This window comes from Narcine bancroftii, chromosome 1, assembly GCF_036971445.1.
Source record: "Narcine bancroftii isolate sNarBan1 chromosome 1, sNarBan1.hap1, whole genome shotgun sequence".
Classification (NCBI taxonomy): domain Eukaryota; kingdom Metazoa; phylum Chordata; class Chondrichthyes; order Torpediniformes; family Narcinidae; genus Narcine; species Narcine bancroftii.
Window position 1 is genome coordinate 119286599 of NC_091469.1, and position 24082 is coordinate 119310680.

At 39.4% G+C, this 24082-nt stretch overlaps 1 protein-coding gene across 7 annotated transcripts in view; it reads left to right on the forward strand.

The window, feature by feature from the left end:
* Positions 1-24082, forward strand: part of arhgef28a (Rho guanine nucleotide exchange factor (GEF) 28a) — a 378379-nt gene that overhangs the window by 97161 nt on the left and 257136 nt on the right. For all 7 annotated transcript variants that reach the window (XM_069937151.1, XM_069937160.1, XM_069937184.1 and 4 more), the window contains 2 exons: positions 4728-4905; positions 13181-13259. In XM_069937151.1, the coding sequence (XP_069793252.1) occupies positions 4728-4905; positions 13181-13259 (257 nt within the window). The remainder of the gene's footprint in view (positions 1-4727; positions 4906-13180; positions 13260-24082) is intronic.

Sequence of the window (24082 nt, forward strand, 5' to 3'; positions counted from 1 at the left end):
TATTTGATGTTGTTGTGTCTGCTTAGCAACAGTACGGAGAAGCTGTGCAGAATTTCCATGTGTGCAGAAATCATTTGGGTAAAGTAAAATAAAACATGCAAAATAATTTCTAGCTGTTGTTCCATTTTTTAGAAACAATAGAATAAAGAAGCAACTTTTGATGCACATGGTTACATGCAAAGTGGGTTCAGAAACAATTGAAGAGGATGCAGGCAAGTGATAGCAAATCTTTGTGGTTCAGAAGGTCTGAGATGTGAAGGTTCAAGAAGAGGATTTTTGATTGTTTAATGATGTAAAAACAAATTCCTTATAATCAGAATGATTCTTTGAAAGGGGACTGTTTCAAACTGCTTAGATTAGTGGTTCTAATTTCTTCTCTGTATTTGTAAACTAAATTATAGTCAAGGTAGTCTGAGTGAGCTGGAGAGGAGTGTGGTATGGCCAATAGTGGTAATAATAGTGACTTTGATTAGGGAAAATTTACTGGTTTATAAAATTAGTAATCTGAGGCGCGAGGTTCCAATATAAAGTTACAGGAAAGATGGACATGAATTTGGGAGGCACATTTTCAGAGATCTGGGAAAGATGATGAGAATTGGAGTAATGGTTTGTAAAGATAGGCGAAGATTGTGATGGCCTGCTCCTGGAATGATGGAGGATACTTGAAGAGGTTTATAGTGGCAGATAGAGTGGGATTACAGTAATACTTGGCATTTGTGGAGCAGATAACTTTGGAGTGAGACTTCAGGAAGATTTTTAAAAATTGGAAATGAAGGTAGAGGTGGCAGTAGAGATGAGCTGGTGATATAGAGCCAGGGTTAATTTGCTTTAATGATGATCCTGAAGTATAAAACTATTCAATCAGAAGAGACTAGGACACAGTGGTAGTTACATTTCAGACAGGATACAGGACATATGATCAAGTGCCTATGTGCTAGGTGTGTGTAAATCAGTGTCCTTTTGACTTATGGCAGGGGATGTTCAAAGGGGTAGGAGACTGAATGAACATCAAACAAATAAAATAATGTGGCCGTACTCTATTCTAACTGATTGCTCACTGAACTCTGCACTATGTTTTATTCTGCTGTATTTGTGGAGAGACTTGCTAGATTGCATACAAAATGAACCTTTACATTGTACCCCAGTATATATGACAATAAATTTAAACTTGAAACTTGAACATGGGTTAATTTTACTGGGTAAATTGGCGCCAAAGAAGCTGAGAGAATAGTATAGCAGATGACCATTAAAATCACAGAGTGAAAGATCAAAAAGGAGACATTTTGAAAGGTGAATTTCAGTTTTGGTTGCCTTCAGAATTTATGGTCATGAACATGTCATGGAACTTGTTGTTTCACAGCAGTGTCACGGTGCAAATATTGCTATAAAATTACATTTAAAAATAAATAATTAAGTGCAAAAAAAAATAAGAGAAAGTGAGGTAATGTCTGTTGTTCATTGTTCATTCAGAAATCTGAAGGCAGAGGGAAGAAGCTGTTTTTTTGTACTATTGAATGTTAGTCTTCAGACTCCTGTACTTTATTTCTGATGTAGCAGTGTGAAGAGTCAAGTCAAGTTTAATGTCATTTGATTGTACAAGTATCGATACATAAAGTTTCATCTGAAACCTCTGAAAACTGAACATCTTTTCCATGGATGTTGCCTGCACACCAAAGCTTGGATTTGGCGCCAAACATGACCCAACTGGACCCACCCCCACCCAGCACTGTGCCTCAGTGCTTATACCAGTCCTACATGCCTTTGCTGCTCATGGACTTTTGAAGACTGTGGAAAATGTCAAAAAGTGCTGCAGAATCCCCTATGAGTAACAGAGAGAAGCAGAAAAGAAAGCTTCTGTCATTATCAATAGCGCAGAAAGTAGAGTTATTGCAGAAGCTTGAACATGGTGTATCTGTGCAGCATCTTCCTGAAGATGACCTGAAGACGATGGTCACCATATTTTCAGGTGTTTAGCTTAGTTTGTGTCAGTTTATGCTTGAAGTTTTACTGTATATTTTACTTAAAAATAAAAAGTACATTAGTAATTATATGGTCTATCTTTATCTCACTTCATTTACCAACCCCCCCCAACCCTGGCCAGCTCCACTGCCGCCACGTCTGTCCAGCACTACCGCAAACACCCCCCACTCCAGTGCTGCCACTGTCCCCACCCCATCCATCTCCCCCTCCCCTGTCCAGAGACTTTTCTAGTTGAAGTGTGTTTTTGTGTTGTTTGAATATGAAATCACTTAACTTTCCACTGATCCTATTAGTCTATTATCTGAAAAATTCCAAATTCCGAAAAGTCCCTGGTCCCAAGGCTTTTGGATAAAAGATTACGTATATCCCAATGAAGCAGCGTTCTCCAGGCCTCGGTGCAAAACATGCAGACACACAACCAAACATAACACACATACAAACAAATAATACATGTGCAGTACAAGTACTATATCTATAAAAATAAATAAATAAACTTGTTTTGTACAAATGAGAGTCTCATATAGTTCATGTGAGCATTTCCTTTGGTTGTTCAGCCTTCTCACTGCCCACGGGTAGAAGCTGTTCTTCAACCTGCTCATGCTGGCTCTGATACTCCTGCATCTCTTCCCCAACAGGAACAGCTGAAAAATCCTGCATACAGGGTGGAAGAAACCCTCAATAATTTTGCACACCCTCTTCAGACAATGATCCTGGTAGATCACATCAATGGAGAGATACTCTAGTGATCCTCTCTGCCACTCTTATGGTCCTATGGATTGACCTCCAATCCATTTCTCCATAGCAACTGTACCACACTGTGATGCAGCTGGCCAGGATGCTCTCGATAGAGCTCCTATAGAAGGTTGACATAATGGTGGCTTTGGCTGCTTCAGTCTTCTTAGGAAGTGCAGTCACAGTTGTGCCTTCCTGACAAGTGAGATGATGTTGAGTGTTTACAATAGGTCACTAGTTAATTGAATTCCAACGAACTTGGTGCTCTCCACTCTCTCTACTACAGAGTTGTTGATGTGTAATGGAGGGTGTCATTCCTGGTCTTCCTGAAGTCCACGATCATCTCCTTCATTTATCCACATTGAGACTCAGTTTGCTATTCTCACGCCATATCATGAGATTGTCCACCTCTTCTCTGTAGTGCAACTCATCGTAGTTGCTGATGAGGCCAACTACTGTTGTGTCATCTGCAAACTTGATGACACTGTTGGAGCTGGATTTGGCAATGCAGTCATTAGTCAGTAGTATGAACAGGAGCAGGCTGAGTACAACCTGGACAGATTATGGTCTTTTCTTTAGGAAGTCCAGGATCCAATTACAGAGAGGGGTGTTGAGTCCCAGCAAGGACAGCTTCCCCATCAGTCTCTGGGGAATGATCATATTAAACGCTGAGCTGAAGTCAATGAACAACAGCTGGCATATGAGGCATCATTCTCCAGGTAAGCTAGGACAGAGTGAAGTGACAAGATTATAGCATTGTCTGTGGAATTGTTTCTTCTATAGATGAATTGAAATGGATCCAGCATCTTTGGGAGATGTATTCTGATGCATTCCATCACCAGACGCTCAAAGAATTTCATAATCGTGGGCATGGCCTGGGTGGTGAGGGTCTTTGAGAGAGGCTGCTTTCTTAAGATATTCCTTTTGTAGATGTCCTTGATGGAGTGAAGACTGATTCCTGTGAGTTCACAACTCTCTGTAGTTTTTTTTTTCTTGTCCTTTGCATTGGCACCTCTAGATCAGACAGTGATGGCTTTAGACTCACTTTTTTTTGTCATTGGCATTCCAAAAGGGAGTGACATTTCAAAGCAAGTTACTCTGCTTTGAAGCATAATTTTTCTTTTGTCTTTAATGCAGTTATTGGAGAGGCTGGATATACCATATCTGGGTGCCCAACTTTATGCCACACATGCAGAAGTCTTACACAGAAACTGGTGGGGAGGGAAATTGTAGTCATTTGGAAAAATTAAAAGAAATATAAGAGGGACCTGAGGGGCAACATTTTCCCCCAGAGAGTGGACTGTTCTTGGAATGGGCTGCCAGAGGAAGCTGTAGAAAGGGCGACAGCTACAGTGTTCAAAAGGCATTTGGACAGATTTATGGATAGTGAGAGCCATGGAGGCACATGGGACTATCCCTCAAATCCAACTTGGTCAGCAGGGATGAGTTGAATCGAACAGCCTGTTCTGCGCTGCATAACTCCATGACATCAACAAACAGGAAATGGAGGGATACGATCAAGTGCAGGCATGTGGGATTAGTTCAGAGTGGCACCAAAGTTAGCACAGATTTGGAGAGTCAAAGGGCCTATTCCTGTGTTGTACTGTTCTCTGTTCACTATGGATGTTGTCATTGATCTTCATTAAGAAGGTATGTCCTAAGTTTTATTTATTTTTTTACATTTTACATTTGTTGTAAATTGATTGTAGTTTAAAGTGGTATTAAATAATATTTTTTTCACTTTGATGATCATCCACCGTGCTTATGAACAGAAAGCAATGAGTGCAAGCTAAGGGTGAGGCCCCAGACTACACTGTCTGAGGCTACTCATCACTGGCTTCATCTCATGAATAGTTGTGGCAGGAAGGCCTTAATGTTATTAGGAACCCCATGGTTAAAGAGGGCTAGTGTGGGGAAAGGGCTGGGTCCCAGCATGATCCAACTTTGGAAGCTGCTCATGAAGATACGTGCACTGAAATATTTCATAACCTTTTGTTCTTTTCCTATCTCCTCAGTCTTCATAAATCTCGTGTCACTGCCTCGGTTGGAACCTCAAAGATTTTTGGTGACAGCTATGTGTTGCAGAAATGTCTTCATGGACCAAACACTTGTGTATTGACCATGGAAAATAAGAGAAGACAATCATTAGAGATGGATATTCTGCTTCTGAGGAATTATATCCAGGAGAGTACAGTAAGTTGAAAACACTTTCTTGGAATTTAAATCTATTAACTAATAAGAAAGGAAACCCAGGTATTGTGGAATCCTCCAACCAGTGTTAGCCATTCTCAGGAACAATAGTGGGCTCCCGTGTTTGTGATTTTTAATCTGATGTAGTCAACACCATTTCACCTCAAAATAAACTATTATTGCCTTCCCTCATGACCAACCTCTAATTAAGTTTTTGTTAATTTTTCCTATTTGTACTTGTGCTTCTTAATAGGAAATTTAGTTGTTACTATTCCTGGAAAGTATCGCCGAATGGACCACTTCTTAAAAACAGTCATGATGTGTTCATAAATTATTATCGACACCCCAGACCAAAAACATGCTTTTTTTATGATGATCAATAAAATTGAATGCATGGAAACATATTCAAATAAAATTCTATGTTGGAACAAAAGTAAAGATATTTGGAGAGAGGTCTACTATTGGTGAAAATATTTCAGGTTTCATTTAAGTCCTTGATGGTTATAAAACATGCTGGCAATTGGTGTTAAGCTCATGCTAAAAGAATGGCTGGAATCTTGCCAGTTGGAGTAGAGTGGAGGCCAGGAAGAATAATAGTTTTAAGCAAGGATGAGAAGAAGGTAATCCTTGCAATCCCACTGTTTTACAAGCAGAGTGAGAGTAAATGAGTCACCATAGGGTTGGTGAACTGTTAAAAATGGGATGTTACAGGGATCAGTCCTAGGTGCTAACTATTCATGGAGCATAGTACAGCCTAGTGCAGGCCTTTCGCCCCAAGATGTACTGACCTATATAAATCTATTCCACAAATCTAAGCAAGCCTCACACACATTACCCTCTGTTTGTTTACATCCATGTATCTATGAGTCTTTTAAATGACCCTATTCTCCTGGCCTCAACCACCACTCCCAGTAATGCATTCCTGGCTCCCACCATTCTCTATGTATATATAAAAAAACTTACCACTGACATCTCTCCTAATCTTTCCTCCACTGATTTTCAGTGGATGTCCCATTGAACTTGCTATTGTTGCCCTAGGAAAAAAGATGTTGGCTGTCCATCCTATCCATGCCTCTCATAATCTTGTATTATCTATTTCAAGTCACTTCTCATCCTCCCTCATTCCAGAGAGAAGCCGTAGCTTGGTTAGTCTTATTCCATAAAATATCTTCTCCAATCCTGGCAACATCTTGGTAAATGTCTGCACCTACCCTAATGCTTCCACATCCTTCCTATAAAAATGTGACCAGAATTTATATTAATGATTTGGATGAAAAGGTAATATATTCATGTTTCCTCATTTCCCTTGTTATATAGGCCTATTTGGCCAATCGAGTCATTACTGAACAGCCACATTTACTCACTTGGTAAAATGAACGAAGTTGTGCATTTTGGTAGGGGGAATAAAGCAGCAGAATATTTTTGAAACAATTTTAAACAATAGGGATCATAGTTTGCAGCTTCATGAGATAAAGTGGATGATGTTTAGATTCAGCAAGAAATCCAGATATCTGACATCACTTGGGTCTTTATTGCACAGATTGAATAATGAATTCTGCAAATCTTGTGGAGATTGTAGAGTTTTGGTGTAATCACATGGAGGCAATGTATGTTATTTTACACTCCTTATTTAAAGGTAATATTTAGCTTGGAATCAGTGCAGCATGGATTTACAAGATTAATTGCTAGGATTAAGGTATGCCCCATTATGAAAGATGGAGAGAGAGAACAAGAGTTTGTTTTATTGAGTCATTAAGGATGGGGAAATGTAATGAGAAATTCACAGAATAGGTTGAAGCGGTTACTTCCTTCTGCTGGAGAATCTTGGGTTAGGGGCAGCAGGTCTCTTGACAAGATGTCACTGGTTGAGGACTGAAGAGTGAGAGAGTTTTGAGACAAAGATAAATATATTTTTGGACACAGTGGATTTGGAGAGGATTAGCCATGATCTGAGTAAATATCAGAATTGGATTAATTGGCTAGTACCACTTCTATATTTTGGTTCCTGTGAAAACAAGTGGTCTGGTATCCTCTTGGAATATGAAGAGAAATAAAGTTACTCAGTATTTAAAGCTACGTCTTTTGACTTCTCTATTTAGACAGATCCTGCATGTTCCCATATTACCAAGGTTCAGATACTGGAAAAGACTTAAATAGGTATTATCAGAGGTCAATGAATGAGTTTTGTTGAAGGCTTTTACAAATCTCCATTCTATGTTATGTTGAAAATTTCTGTTTTATTAAACCAGCCTTTCATAATTAATGTGCTCAACCCACCTCTGAGAAGCAAGTGTAAGGAGACAGGTTGTGATTACAGGTCTCTTTGCTGATGAAAGGGGCATGGAAGGCAAGAGGATTGAATAGCTGCAGGAAGAATCAGGGTATCATTTGATGGGAAATCACACAAATGCAAATTTAAGATTAAAAACTGCAGAATAACATTAGTTTCCAATTGACAGCACATCAAGTGACTAATGGTATTGAAAAAATTGTGCAAACAAGAATATTGTAAATCATAAATGGTTTGCTTAATGGAGGTTAGAAAATATACAAGAGGAGGTGACTCAGCTCCCTGCTCTGCCATTTTACAAGTTAATGACTAATCTGGTTGTAACTTCAGACTTTCTCGGGTAACCTTTCACTCCTGTGCTTCTCACTGATCGATCTACCACTGGCGTAAAAAAATATTCAAAGCTTTCATTATTCTGAAAGAGTCTCATTCTTCTACAAAATCATTTAGCCTTATCTTTCCCTTAAATGGTTGGTCCATTATTTAAACAGTATCCCCAGCTTTAGATTTTAATATTGAAAGGACCATCCTGTCAAAACTATTCTGGATCTCATGTTTCAATCAAGCTACCTCCTACCCTTTTAAACTGGAGCAGGCATAAGCCTAGCTTGTCCAACTTTTCCTCATAAGGTATTATAAGTATCAGTTTGGTAGGCATGAACTGCATTTAATACATTAATATTTTTCCTTAAATAAAATCACTTCATATAAAGTATACCTTCGTACATGTATGTTTATTTCTCATCTTAATAAGTGATGATGTTCTGTTAGCTTTTCTAAATATCTGCTGTATTTGTTTCTTAGCCTTTTACAATTCATGCTCTAGGAGTCTATTGACCCCTTTGCATTTCAGAACTCTAAAACTCTCTCCATTCAGTTTTTTTGCTCATTTTTAGTGCGAAAATTAACAACTTCAATTTTTTCTGCATTTCCTTCCAGTTGCAAGGTCATTGCCCTCTCATTTCACATTCCTACACAACTTGTTTTCTAACTTCAACAACTGAATATTCTGTGAACTATCCAAGTCATTTATCCAAATTAAAAGAAGTTGAGACCTCAGCTCTGATCTCTATTGCGCTCCACTTGTTGCATCTCGCCAACCAGAAAAGCACGCACTTAGGCCCATTCTGTGCTGTTTGTGAGCCAGATATTTCACTTCCCTGAGTTTTGATTTGGTTTATATTTTGAAATAATAGCATCTGGACATTTTAGTATAGTACTTCCAAAGTTTCCTGTATCCACAGCAGAATTTAGTAATTAAGGCATGATATCCTTCTCACAAAACAATTTTGGCTGCCTGTTGAAATTCCTTAGTGTCCTAGTCCACAGGCTAGTACTTTTCTTGCAAAGCCTATAACTTACACTAATACTATCACATTATAAAGGGAGATAGTCGCAGATATTGTGACTATTTCCTTTTATAATTCGGACAACATGCAGACAGTGTTGTTTTGACTCATTAAATGAAAAGTCTGTTTTAAAGTAGCATTAATCTTTTTTCACTGTTTATTAGAACTTTTGCATTAAGACGTTTGATTAAACAATTAAACTATACTTAAAACAATTAATAAAATGGACAATAAAACTTTAATATGTTAATATGTTCAAAAGAAGTCAAAATAATTATCCGGGCTGTCTTCAAATCCCCTGAAGTACAAACCAAAGCTCGAAACTAAAATGTTTATCTGAAATAAGGAGAAAGAGACCTTGGCTTAAAGGTTGTTACTATGGAGAAATACTCATGGAATTTGTAAACAATATTCACAAGTCATTTTAACCCTTACACCATATCTTATGATCCCAGTATGTGCTGATGAATGACACTTAAGTCAAATTGAAACAATCATTGGATGCCTTCATATGCTAATATATGAGGTACATAGAGAATCCTCAAAGAAATTCATGATCTATGTGGAGCAAACAGAAAGTTGCAAATTTGTCTCTATGATCAGCTTTTGAAAACATTTCCAGGGTGAAGGACACATGGATGTTGCTGTGCATGATTAGATTCCGAGGTTATGAATTGTAGACAGTAGAAATTATCTATTTCACTTAACAGGTCAACGTCAGAGTTTACCTTTCAATTGAGCCCCATCCCTCACCTTATTTCATCCAGTCCTGTCAGCGAGTCCTTATATTCATTTCTCCTTCATGTACTTAAATTAACTGTCAGGTTTACATCTGGCTTCAACAAGCTCAGGGTTTGCTGCATCTGCTCTATTTTATAATCTTAATACTTCCATTCTCAGTTTGATGAATCAGTGAGTTACCAGAAAACCATTATTTATCAATAGTACCTGATCATGTTGTGAAATTTCTGTTGGAAATGATATCTGAATAAGGATTTGTAAGATCATTGTTTCTTTGATACCACTGGCTTGAGAAGTGCTGTTTGAGAAAAATTTTACTCAGTTGAAAATTGCTAATGCCAGTATCTTAATGTTTGATGTCACATCCACTAAGTAAATAAACAAAAGGGAAATTGATGATGAGTCACCTAATAGTGGAGAACAGTAAATTGTTCAGATTAGTAATGCTGAACAACTGACGGAGCCAAATTGAGGACATTGAAAATGCCATGTCCATTTATGTTTCATCTCCATTGAAATATTACACAATTATCTAACATTAGACCTTCCAGTTGGAAGGTCATTTTACAACACAGCATTCTTGTTAATGCAATTATTAAGCACTTGATGTAATCTTTACTGGGGTTTTACAGTTAGTGCAATGTGTGTGCACCAATGCTTGGGGCTGAAGTTTGAATCCCATGCTGTCTATAAGGAGTTTGTATGTTCTCCCCGTGTCCACATGGGCTTTCCCCTGGTGCTCTGGTTTCCTCCCATCCTTTAAAACATACTGGGGGTGTGGGTCAATCAGGTGTAATTGAGTGGCGTGGGCTCATGGGCTGAAAGGGTCTGTAACCATGCTGTAAATAAAAATAAATACTACCCTCTAGTTGGAAGTTATTGCTGTCACACTGCAATTTTTGCATGACTATAAATTAGTTACTTAGCACTATTTTAAATATATTGTTACATTGCAGTCGAGCAGCAAAAGAAATTCACTAAAAGCGTGTTATTGATTTTCTTTTAAAGCAATATATTTATTAACAATATAACACCTTAATTAACTTAATCCCAACTTTGTGTGAATAATCTTGTGTGTGTGTGCGTGCCTGCGCGCCTGCGTGCACGCGCACTTGCGCAGAATACCCAAACCATTGCAGCTTAGGCACAATTCTGGAAAGTCAGTCCATAGTTCAGTCTTAGAAATCCTGTGTTGAAATGCAGACTTTTAAACTGGTGCCCAGAAGTAATTACGAAGGAGGTGGGAGAGACTGAGTAACTGCCGAAAACTCACGAATCCTTGTTGAGTTCCTTGCTGAGACATACCCTTTTGGATGAACGGTTGTCACAACTCCCCTTTTCATTGCATAGGGGAAATGAAACGTGTGACTTCCATGATGCTTCCAAGACCCAGACATGGGTCAGTGGAAATGACCGTCACAATGGTCACGATTTGATGCAGCAATTCTCCAGATACGGGTCAGTCAAAGTGACCTTTCATTTGGTCACGGTGGTTCAATAATATCCCTGACAGGGAGAATCAGCCAAATTGTCCATTTTACACAAAGTCACTCTACTTCTGTGTTCTTCAGATGGCTGGTGATCAATATTATCAAAATCCTGTTTCTTTAAGTGTTCCACTCCCATGATTCCTTTTAAGTGTTCCACTCATATGACTCTCTGTAAGTGTTCTACTGGATAAACAACCATTGCTCTTTCTCTTCTTTCAGAGCATCAACTTTGTTTATATTTCGTACTTGATGGTGCCGTGCAGTCTCACTGCAGGTGTGATGTTTGCAGCCTGTATTAACCCTTAAAGTGACAATCACACAAAATTAAATGTGAGCTCGTAATAATATAGTCAATATAATGCACTAGAAATGAATAGCAAACTACATCTGATTTTAGAGCAAAGTATTTACAATGACAAAATTTTAGGGCTGAAAGTAATCCATGACATAATAATGACAGCATGTGCACGCATATGACATGCATTAATTGTTTCAGCATTATCTCTCCATTATTGAACCTGCTGGTAAACTTAAAATTCTCTGACTTGGGGATTTCATTGTGTAGTACAATGTTTACATGGTATTTGTGCTTTGCATTTGAATTTTTAAATTTTTATTGAAAACTGATTGCAGAGAGTGATTCATGACTTGCTGTAAGCTGTACTTATGCTTGGGGCATTTCCAACTTCTAGATCACATCCTTCTGATATATTTCATCTAATTAACCTCAATAAATATTATCAATATATATTCCCTATAGCTCCTTTGTACTGTGTATACTGACAACCTTTCCCCGTCCATCTCCATCCTGAAGCAGCGTCTTGGCTGAAACTTCAGTGTTATCCTTTTGCCTCATGGATGCTAAGTGACCTGCTGACTTCTTCCAGCATTCTGTTTATTTTTCAAGATTGTTATGTCCTGCACATAATATCCAAAATCTGTCAACTTTTGTTTGCCAAAAAGACACAGGAAACGGTACAACTAGCTTGGTGCCCACAACAATAAGAGAAAAAGAAGCAAAAGAGAGTCTCTTCAGGGACACCGGATGTCCATGGATTCTCATCCTGTAGCTGCACAGCCATTTGTTTGTTCCAGTTGTGAAGCTAAGTTCCTGGTTCCGATCCTCCAAGTAAACAATAAGGAGCAATAAGTACCCCATTTAACTCTGAAACAGAAGTTCAGGCATCCTGACAGCTCTGGGACCTTCCAACTATTTGTTTTGTTTTTAATTAAGTTTGAGACCAACATTTTATTGTCCATTCTCAATTGTTCCTGGGGAGATGGTGCAGTGCTGCTTTGACCTGCTGATTTTTTTCTGATGAAGATATCCCCAAAGTGCTGATGGGGCAGGAGTTCAAGGTCATAAATCTACTGACAATGTATTTCCAGTAAAGGATGGAGGGGAGCCTGCAGTCCATGATGTTTTTTAAACCTGTGGTATATTAACCTGGAAACTTAAGTTCAAATCCCATCACGGCAGCAGTGAAATTTAAATAATCAGGAATTTTGGGGGGAAAAAAAATCCCACAACTAAACCTAGTGGCAACAGTCATGAAAACTCTGCGAGATTGTTATGAAGACCCCACTGGTTCTCCAATATCTTTTAGGAAGGAAATCTATCATTTTTATGTAGTCCAGGCTGAGAGGTGACTGCCAATCCACCCAATGTGGATGGCTCTTAATTTGGCTCACATGTCATTCAAATTGTACCATGACTCAATCACCTTTATTTATCGTTCATACCATGCTCGCATGGTAAAGATGAGATAGCGTTTCTCCAGGACCATGGAGCATATTTACATAAATACAAGTCAGAGTAGAAGTTAAACATATTAAAATATTGAGAGGTATGTAGTAAAAGTCCACGGTACATGATCCACATATGTTCTGGGAATTCAGGAGCCTGAATGCTTGGGGGAAAAGCTGTTGCCCAATCTGGACTTCAGGGCCCTAGTGCTGTGGTACTCCTACCCAATGGCAGAAGGGAGAGCAGTTTACGTGAGGGGTGTGTGGAGTCCTTCACAATGTTTATTGCCTTTCACCTGCATTGAGTGTTGAAGATAAATTTGTTAAATAAAGGTCCAAAATTATAAATATTCTAGATGCTGTAAAGACTTGGAAGGAAACAGAATTAATGCTTTGCGTCAGTGATTCTTCATCAGATCTTGGGAGACATCAGGTGATGTTCCTGCATGTATCTTTGAATTGTAGTGCCTGTTCATTGACGTGGAAAAACATCCAACTGCTTCTCTTTCCATCTTGACAGCCTGACATGCTGAGCACATCAACACGTCTTGTTTATATTTTAATATTTAAAGAACTTACTATGTTATAACAATGTTGAGATGACACTTAGAAGGCTGGGATATTAATTAAAAACAATAACAGTTTGTGGTGTGGCTTTTCAGAGCAGTTCGAATGCAAAACGCCTAATGCTGGATTCCCGTTCCATGGAAGGGGTTGGCAGCGAAGTAGAATTAGATGAAGGTATGTTTCTAAAATATTTAATTTAAGCTTCTTCATCTGATAAGTTGGAAATACAGCAATACTTTGTTATTGAATTATTAAGTTCTGTTTAATAATTTATGAGCAGAAATTTTCAAGTACCTCTGACTTCTGAAATTATTTTAGGTGAGATTCTTTATACTCTGTAGTGCAATCACCTAATTTTTACTCAGAAGCACCTATGAACTAGCCATACATTGAGAGCTAATCAAGGGTTATACTGCTGCGATTTATTTTTCTTGTATAAATGCTGACTGACCTGCCCTGCATTATCACTATTTGTTATCTTTCTCATGGAAACATCCCGTGTGAAACAGTCTTGGACTGATTGCAAAGTTTGCAGTGCTCAAAAAATAAAGTTAAATGATCTTTTGTTTAACAAGCAGTTTTGGATTTGAATTTTTTTGTTATTTGAATCCTTTAGTGCTGTCTGATGTGAGGTGCTTTTCCCTCAGAGATAATGAATCGTGGTACAGGTATAATTAAAAATCTGAATTATTGAAAATGCCTAATGAAGCAGGTATAGTTTGGCTGATTTAGCAATTTTACTTGATCACTAATGGGTCTTTCAGTTATTTTGTCCTGCTATCTGCGATAGTGCAGACTCTATCATCAATGTGTATATGTACAGATGGTCGTGTAGGATGACTGATTGGCTGAGAGCATAGCCACACCTACTGGCAGGTCTTAAAGGATTGCTCCTAGCCAGACCAGGTCATTCTGGACTGGTCGACCTACTTGTGATATGCTCCAGTCTTTTAGTTCATAAAAGCCTTGGTTTGGATCAACAAGTCTTTGGTTCTTTCGACGCGCATTACACTACCATTTTGACCAGATGCTCTTTGGAATAGTTGATGCCCAGCACAGTGGAGGTGATTTGTTAAACCAAATTCTTGCATTGTAATTTGAACTTTTGATATTTTAAACAAAAAAAAATGAAATTTCATCTGGTGCTGGGTTTGCCAGGTAAATAGGTCTTTGAAACAATATGTAAATAGGTACTTATCTGCAGCTAATTAGAACACAGGAACCTAAGACATGCATTACTTCCCTCTGACTCGCTCTAGAGTTGTTTGCAAAAGTCCTATAAAGATCAAGATGGTCAGTTAGGGAATTCAATGAATACTATTGGTAGGTTTCCTTTCTGGAGGTTATGCAAGTTGTCATAAGTACCTGTCATTCAATCTGATAAGTGAGAAATCTGTCACCCATCAAAATACAGTAAAACTAGCAGGTTGTGCGTGAGCGCAGCAAAAAGACTGAGTCAACAGGGTACGAGCTCATTTAACACAACTGTTTTACTTCGAATTCTGCAGTGCAGCCTTTAAGGTTGTGTCTCCCCCGCCCCTCACTTGCCGGAGCTTACATCATGCTGACACAAGTGTGCACGCGCTCTTCCACTCTGGACCAGAAGAGAAGGTCCCGTGATGTCATTTTGCCGCTCCTGCCCCGCTGACTGTGCGTGACAAGTGGGGACGGTTCACCGCTACAACTATGTGTGTCGCTACACAACCCTCCCCCCACAGCACCGGCACTGGGTCTCATCATGCTCCTTTGGCATCCTGTGCCCACCTCTTCACATGAACACATAGTTGCAGGAGGAAAAGTCTGCGGCTGACAGTGCCGCGGTGGTGCGAGCGAGCACAATTTGTCTCTCAGTCTCACCACCAGGTGTTGGTGGTTTGACCGGGTGCTGATGGAAGGAACTTTCCCGGGATGTAAGGGTTTTTCCATAGACAAGTTCAACTGAGGAAGCTTGGAGGTCATCCTTGGGTGCTGTACGTATCCACAGGAGAACCAAAGGAAGTTCGTCTACTCACTTTGGCCTCTTGAGCCAAACCATCAGTGCTGATTTCAGGTGCCAGTGGAAATGCTCAACTAACCTATTGGCTTGAGGGTGGTAGGGTGCTCAAGTGAAAGAGCCTGGTAGCCCTCTCACCCCTTGAAAGTCCGTACGTGTTAATGAGTAAGTTTTTAAGAGCCGTGTATTTACTTTCCTCTGGTGGTGCCTGGATGAGGTCATCGACTTGTGAAGTGGTTTACTGGTCGAGTGAGCTGATGACGTAGAAGTATCTTGTTGAATCAGAGGTTATTGTTTGATCTGGAACTGGGCCAAGTGTGGGGCCTGTTCATCCAGAAAGGTGGCAGCTTCAACGCAACAGCCTATGGTAGGGTCCATTGTGCCAAATCACCAATGCAACGGGTTGTGTGCGAGCACAGCAAAAAGACTGAGACAACAGGCTGTGGGTTCGTTTAACACAACTGCTTTACTTCAAATTCCACGCTGCGGCCTTTAAGGCTGTGTCTCACCCACCCCTCGTGTTCTGGAGCTTACGTCATGCTGACGCCAGCATGCACACGCTGTTCCGGTCTGGACTGGAAGAGTGTAGAGCACATTGAAAGAATCAAAGCCTTTGATTCTTTCGACGTGCTCTACAATTTTATTAACTAGAAAGTTGTGAAGGAATGGAGCGTATGCTACGGCTGGAACGCCTCGACATCGACCCACAGTCGGCTACAGCCTCGCATCACTTTAAGCACTGGATGATCTGGTCTGGCTAGGATCAACCCTTTAAGATCTGCCAGTAGGCGTGGCTACACTCTCAGCCAATCACAGTCATCCTACACTACAATCTGTACATATACACATTGGTGATAGAATTTGTACTATCACAAAGAGAAGGACCCGCGATGCCACCTTTGCCACGGCTTCCCCGCTGACCACGTGTGACAAATTGGGCTGGTTTGCTGCTGCAACTATATGCATTGCCATTAAACTTTGATATCCAGCACCTATGAGGGAATTGGAAGATCCCAGATAAGTGAATCTTCTGGTTGCTTCAGATTGCTGAAATAACAGAGAAGTGCGCCATTTTAAACTTCTGTATTTTTTATCTATTTATTTTCTGCAAATTTTTTTGTTGGCTGCTTGAGGCTGCCAGTTGCTTGAATTCTTGATAACAAAGATTTTACTGTAGATGCAATATTCTAATGGTAACAGAGGAATGAATGCTGCATTTGATGGCTGAGGAAGTGGGAAATTTGAAGATTTTCTGAGGAGTCTTGCAGGTACCTGGACAGGCTGGTGATCAATAGAAGGAATGTTCTTTGTGCAAGGGATCCATGGGCATTCTCCAGGGATGCCACCGTCGCTGTGACACGCAACTGTAAAGGAGGTGTCTGCATGGAACAGTGCTATGTGATGAATGAATGCCTGATGTTTGGCAAAGCCTTCAGTTAAGGCAGATCCTCATGTCCATTCTGTCTGTGTGTTGTGGTCGAGGTAGATGGCATATTCCCTCCTTATGGGGATCAAGTAGAGAGGAGGGCAATGTGGCTATGGAATCGGGTCTGGGTGGATACATGGTCATAGAGCTTGAGGGCCGCATGATACTTATGGGGTCTAAACCTCCTTATGGAGTTTGGCTGATCTCCCATAGACATCAGCTTACAGCAAGTTATGAAATCTGGCAGCAGTGAGCCTAAAACAGTCCTTTAATTGTTAACGTGCTCTCCACAGGCAGTTAAGGCACAATGTGAAAAAGCAGAAGGTTTCAGATCTCTGAGGACAAAATGCAGTTTGAATATTGTCCCTTTAAATGGCTCAGTTTCAGGAGAAACATGGATGGCTGGTTGTTATTTGAATAGATAAGAACTGTCTTTCAGACTGGAGTTAAGAATTATGTGGATGCAAATTTTGCATGTAGAAAATATCATATGAACATAGATGAAGGAGACCCTTTAAACCTGCTCCAATATTCAATATGATCATTGTTGATATGCCTCAAGCTTTACTGCTCACCCAACAGTTCCTCATAGCCCTCGTTTCTCCGACCTTTCAAAATTATAGCCATTTTCTTGCATGCAATGCTTTGAAAGTTGTCAACCAGAAGAAATGTGCTTGAGCACACAAAGTGCTAAGAAATCTTCAGTGGAATTTCCTGATGGATGCTAAGGCAAGCAAAAATGACCACAGTATTGTTCTTTGGGTTCAGCTATTTTTTAACAGCATAGTATCAATTTTGGAGTTATACCGACGGATATCTTTGTCAAGATATTTCTGTTGTGAACATTGCCAATAAGTTCTACCTTCTAGATCACTATTTGGCCTTATCTATCTCAGCAAGCTCGGCTAGACTTGTAACCAATAATATTTCTTCCCAATTTCATTGCTCAAGTGTGTCTTCCTTTCTCACTCCCTCTTTATACACACCCTCATTTCTCCTCTTCCCTCCCTGTTCACAACTTCCTCCTCTCTGTTTCTTTCACTTCCTATTCCTTTCTTTCCTGCTGTTACTTTGCTCACCCCTCCCCATTTCCCATACTTCCCTTGATCTTACTTTCCATCCATCTCTCACAAATAGTTTATTTTCTACATAAATCTTTTTCTGTTCCTTCCAGTTTTGTCACTGTTCCTTGTGACATAGCTCCTCATTGCTATTTCCAACCTTCACCTGTCAACAGTAAATGAGATCATTTGCATTTTAAGGATACTTGTTTTAATTTTCTGAACTGATATCTTTGTTTTGAATACTTTATTTAAAATTTTGAATATGCAATGAAATAATAACCCCCCTCCTCCAACCTCAAAAAACCCACCCTCATCCCATCCCCAAAAGACCCCAAAGAAAAAAAAAGAAAAATGGAGATTTAACATCAAAAATACAGTAAACCATCGTGGATCAGAGCAACTCCACTACGACAAGCTTCAGGGAATTCAACATTTTAAATCCATATAGTCCAAATAAGGGCTCCACACTTTAGAAAAAAAAAATCACCACGTAAATTATATGTTATCTTTTTCCGATATCTTAAGTTAATATGCTGATATGCTGAAAGTTGGTCTTCCATCGATTGACATCTTTCAAGAGAAATATCTAAAATAATCCTGGACTTTAACTGCATCAGGAAAACACCAGATGGAGCTATGCACTTCAGTGGGTTGAACTGTTTCGGGGTAAAGTCCAGTGAAAGAGGATTAAAGTGTTCTTTCCATTGTAGACATTTGTCCTGTTGAAACAGAGGGAGGTGGGGAAGTAATGCCAGTTCAGCTTGATACTTAACAGGCACCCATCATTCAGAAATGTTGCAGATTGTGTGCAATCCCCTGGTGATTTTAGAAGAGATTAAGTGGGGAACAAATCAGGAATTTGTGAACAATAAAAAACATTTAAATCATCCAAATTGCTAAAATATAGGGTGAAACAAACCCTCTCAGTAGATGAGCAAGTTGCATTTTTATTGGAGCCAAGATGTGAAGTGGCAAAAAGCTTATCACAGTTATTGAACATAATTTCACTCTGTCACAGAAAAAGATTTTAGAGCGCAATATCTGTAGGAATTCAGGACCTGACCAAGGAAGAAAGCAAAGATAAGAGCTAATATGGTTTAGGAGTGAGATTCCAATGCCCTCCTTACTTTACTTCCTGCCTGTGAACACCCAAACATGTACAGTAGAAGTCCTAAAATCTGGATGCCATGAATCTGGACCACCCGAGAATGGATGTTTCAAAAACTCTCAAACTTTTTAAATTTTGCAGCTTTTGCGTGCATGCGTAAGTACCACAGATGCACAGTGACTACAAGCGACCACGTTTAATAGAGTTAATTTTGTCACAATGAAATTCATTTGTATACTGTATTTTTTTTAAATTGCTCATTTTTAAACATAATTTCAAGAATGACATGTTCTTTTTGTAGTGAAAAAAATTGTTAACATTTTTGTCGTATTGATTTTATTTTTATATAAGAAATAGGCCATCCAGCCCATTAAGCCTGCTCTGCGATTCAGTGAGATCACATCTTACATGAAGATAGATTAATCTCCACCTTCCTGCCTTCCCTCCATATCCCCTAATTCCCTTACTATGTGAAAATCTGTCCAATCTATATATTTACTGAGATTTATCACCCTCTGGGAAAATAGTTCCTCCTCATCACTGTCCAAAATCTACTACCCTGAATTTTGAGGCCACATCCCCTGATTCTGGTCTCCTCTACCAATGGAAACAACTTACCCAGCACAATTTTATCTCTGCCTTTTATATGCTTCTATAATATCACCTTTCATTCTTATTCCATTGAGTACAGTCCCAGGAACCTCAATCTCTTCATAGAACTATAGAACATTACAGTGCAGAAACAGGCCCCTTTGGCCCTTCTAGTCTGTGCTGAACTATGTTTTTGTCTAGTCCCACTGACCTGCACACACTCCATAGTCCTCTATACTGCTTCTATCCATGTATCTGTCCCAATTCTTCATAAATATTAAAATTCAGCCTGCATCCACCACTTCAGCTGGAAGCTCGTTTCACACTCCCACCACTCTCTGTGTGAAGAAGCTCCTCCTCCTGTTTTGCTAAACTTTTCTCCTTTTACCATGTCCTCTCGTTTGTATCTCACCTACCCTCAGTGGAAAAAGCCTACCTACATTTACTCTCTTTATCCCCTCATAATTTTAAATGCCTCTATCAAATCTCCCTTCATTCTTTTATGCTCCAGGGAATAAAGTCCTACCCTGTTTATCCTTTCCCTGTAACTCAGTTCCTGAAGTCTGGGCAACATCCTAGTAAATGTTCTCTGCACTCTTTCTATCTTATTGATATTTTTCCTGTCGTTAGGTGATTCAAACGGCCCACAATATTCAAAATGTGGCCTCATCAATGTCTTACACAACTTACCATAACATCCCAACTCCTGTACTCCATACTTTGATTTATGAAGACCAATATGCCAAAAGCTCTCTTGACAAACCTGTTCACCTGCGACACCATTTTCAGGGAATTATGTATCTGTATGCCCAGATCATTGTTCTACTGCCCTCCTCAGTGCCCTATCATTTACTGTGTATGTCCTTTCTTGGTTTGTCCTTCCAAAATGCAACACTTGTCTGCATTAAATTCCATCTGCCATTTTTCCAGCCCATTTTTCCAGCTGGTTCAGATCTCTCTGCAAGCTTTGAAAACCTTCTTTGCTGTCAGCAATGTTTCCAATCATAGTGTCACCTGCAAACTTGCTGATCCAATTAATCACATTGTCATCTAGATAATTGATATATTGATTTCAATGAGGATTTAAATGTTTTCATGCTGTTACCGCAAATTTCTCCCTTCTGTTTCTCATTCTAATTGTGTCTTCTGCACTGTAGAATCATGTAACGCTACATTTCTTGTACTAATAAAACAAAATTTGTTTCAACAATGCTTCCATTAGATTTTGCAAGTTGGACTAATTATGTTTCATGGAAGACAGTGCATCAATAATTTTTATATGGTTTGTTTTTCCTGTGCAGGTAATGTAGGCTCTCCAAGTGTGGATTTTACCCTTGTAAATGAGAATAATTGAGTGAAGTGCTTTGAGTCATGTGAACCTTTTGTTCATGAGAGCAAGCAAATGAAATTTCAATACAACTTTATTGAAAAATAAAAGTTAACACACAAGTTTGAGTTATTTTGTGTTCTATCGTCAAGTAAAGTGCCCATTACTTTTCTTAATTATTCATCAAGTTTAATATCCTTTTGAGTACTTCAATCATGGAACTGTATGATGATAGAAAAAATAGAGTTGTGTTTCAAAATATATTTTGGCACAATGAGCAAGATGGATCTGTATTGCTGTCATGGGCTGCTTAATATCCATTCTTCTGTGTTGTGACTGTATAAGAAATGTTGCAGTGAATTGCAGCTTTGCAAACTACTTCCAGAGTTACATAACACAAAACTGATAACCAATGGTAATTATTTTCTCACTAATAGATACTTTCACATCTGTTTGATCCAGGTTTTTGTTGTGATTTGGTTGTCTTGCTTTGATAATCCATGTTTTGGTTTGAATGATAGTTGTCCAATTTTGTTTTTAGTGGGGATGTTGCTTTGAGGGATGGAGTGAGTGGTGAAGATCCTAAGTCCTTGTTCTTTAAAAAAAAAAGTTACAAATGCTAGAAAACTGAAGAAATGAAAGAACAGAATGGGTGAAAATACTTGGATATTAAAGTTTCAAGTGAGTAAAATTGGTTGTAGAGCTGCCAAGAAGTATGGGAGAGGAGAGAAGAAACAGATCTGTGGTAGGGTGGAAGGCAATCATTTAAAAAGTGGAAAATGGTAATGGAAAATTAGGACAAATGGATAGTTTTAGCAGTTGTTAGCAAGAAAAGTAGAATAATTATCTACAATTACTTAAAAAACTTCTGTGAATGCTGGAAATGTATTATGTAAAATTATTGAACTCTGTGGTGAGTCCAATATGTTGTAATACGCCCAGTCAGAAGATAAGGTGTTGTTCCTTGAGCATTTGAACTGAGTAGGAGGTGGAACTTGGAGAGATGAGGCTGGGTGTTGGATAGTCATTTAATGTAACAAACAATTTGATCATGCTTGGATATGATTAGGATCAGTTCCAGAATGAGTGTTAGAGGAGGGCATTAGGGTAAATGGGTGGGGAACAGTCTGACAGTCGTAAACTTGCTCAGCAGAGTGGTGGTGGGGGGGGGAGGGAAGATGCTGGCGGCTACCTACCTGCCCGGGTGGGGGAACAGTCTGCCAGTTGTAAACTTGCTCAGCAGGGTTGGGGTGTGCTGGTGGTAGCCTACCTATGGAGCAGACATAAACTTTCTCCGTCCTTCTGATGTAGCTGCCGAAAGTGGTGCCTTTATTGGATGGAGTCACTAGCGTGCATCAAGCTGGATGCTGTTGATGCTTGCTGCAAGCTAGTGATGCAGGAGGGGGCGGGTCTGATGGTGAGTAATGGCTGTGAGCATATTGGGGGCACAGCACCTCTCAAGGGGGGAGGGAAACCATGCCCACGAATTCCCCCCTTGGCATCAACCATGGACGTGATCACCAGAAGTGCATTGGGTCTCCCCTATGCAGAGAGACCACATATCCTGAGCAAGGTAATGCTCTAAATTTTTTTAAGAATCCTCTTTTGATACGAAGCAATTTAATGATAAGATTGGAGAGTTTTTTTCTTCAATTATAGAAGGCCCTGCTGAGACTGGATGTTGAATATTGTGTCTCTATCTGGGCCAGTTACCAAAGGAAAAATCTACTCGTGAGAGAAGGAGCAGAAAAGGTTCATCAGATTATTTATCCATTTCCACATCCTAGGAGAAGGCCATTCACCACATCAAGTCCACGCATTTCATTGTACAATCAGATATCGCCCCCTCTAAATGTCCCAGCATCTCATTTTCCCTATATTCCCTCACTTGTCTCATTTAACAGTGGGCTTCTATTTTTGACATGTGGCAGTGAAAGTATAGGGCTCAGAAAATACCCAGATGCTCATAGGGAGAACATCCAAACTCAGCGCAAACATCACTCGAAGTAGGGCTGGAACTCTGAAGGAGAGCTGTACTCCCTGTGTCACTGCGCTGCCCAAGAAGGTAGACCGTTCTCTTTGCTTGGCACCAGTGCAAGCAATTATAGAAGGCCCTGCTGAGACTGGATGTTGAATATTGTGTCTCTAATCAGAACAAGATCATGGCAGAATTGGGACTAAAAATTGTGATTTTGTCATAGAAAGCAGGCCTTCAGTTTTTTTTCTTGAAGATCTGGGCTCCTGTCAGACACAAATTAATTATTAATAAGCTGCTTTTCTTCTATATAGGGTAGTATAACTGGATTAAAATATGTGAATGCAAATTCAGGTTTTTTTTCTGTACCATCAAGTGTATTTTAACATTGTGACGTGAGACCCTGATCCTAACCCTGATTCTGAAAGGAAATGTTCACACTAACCATCTGAGACACTCATATTCACAAAGAAGCATTGATTTGTTTATTTGTATATATGAATAGTGGTCTACATTATTGCCTGTCTATATGTGTGTTGTGTCTGGCTGTGTGTCTGCGTGTTTAGCACTGAGGACCCGAGAATGCTGTTTCATAAGGTTGTACTTGTTCAATCAGATGAAAATAAGCTTGTACTTGACTTAGCATTGGAGTGCACTTGGAGCATAATTGTGAAAGTGAGCCGTGCGTGGCCCTTTGGATACTTGAAGCACCCAAATGAGGGGGCCACAGGGTGAGTAGCAGTGATAGATATTATCACTGTTGCAACAATGAAACATGTGTAAATAACTGATAGTGAACTCAGACTTTAATGGGAGGGAAAAGCCTTTGTGCAATACTCAAAGGAACAGAATGTTTCTCAATTTATAGTTGGTTATTACACTATGGTAAAACATTATGGATTTGTCTCCCTTACCTAGATAGGCTAGATGCATCTGCATTTTGCAAGCAAGATCAATGGGGAAATGGATTGAGAGGGAGTGTCTTCATCATTTCAATCCTTATCCCAGGTGTCCACTGAAACAAATACTGATTTCTGCATCAGAGATGGGGGATAATCTGTTAACCATATCACTCCCACATTACTAATGAATGGGAATATCCCATCTATAATTTTGTAGCATGTTGACAATTTCTCCCCTGCTGCTATGGAAGACATCGCACATCTTCATCTTTGATCCTCACTCTGTGAGTAAAATAACCTGCATTTTCCTTTGACTTGGGAAGTCCAACCATATGAAAGGTGATTTATAAATGCAAGCATTATTTTAAGGGTCTATTCTGTGCTACATCATGAATTTTGATTCTGGCCTGTTGTTTCTGATAACGTGGAAATTGCATGAATTGAGTGATTATGTTCAAATAAAGATGGAATTTCTTTTGATTTATTCATGTTTTGGGAAACAAGTGGAGGGAATTTAGTTGGCAGGACATTCCAGACTAAATAAATTGGGTCAGACGGAAAAAAACATGAAAGAAGATTTGAACATTGTGTGGAGCTGAATGACGGGGCTT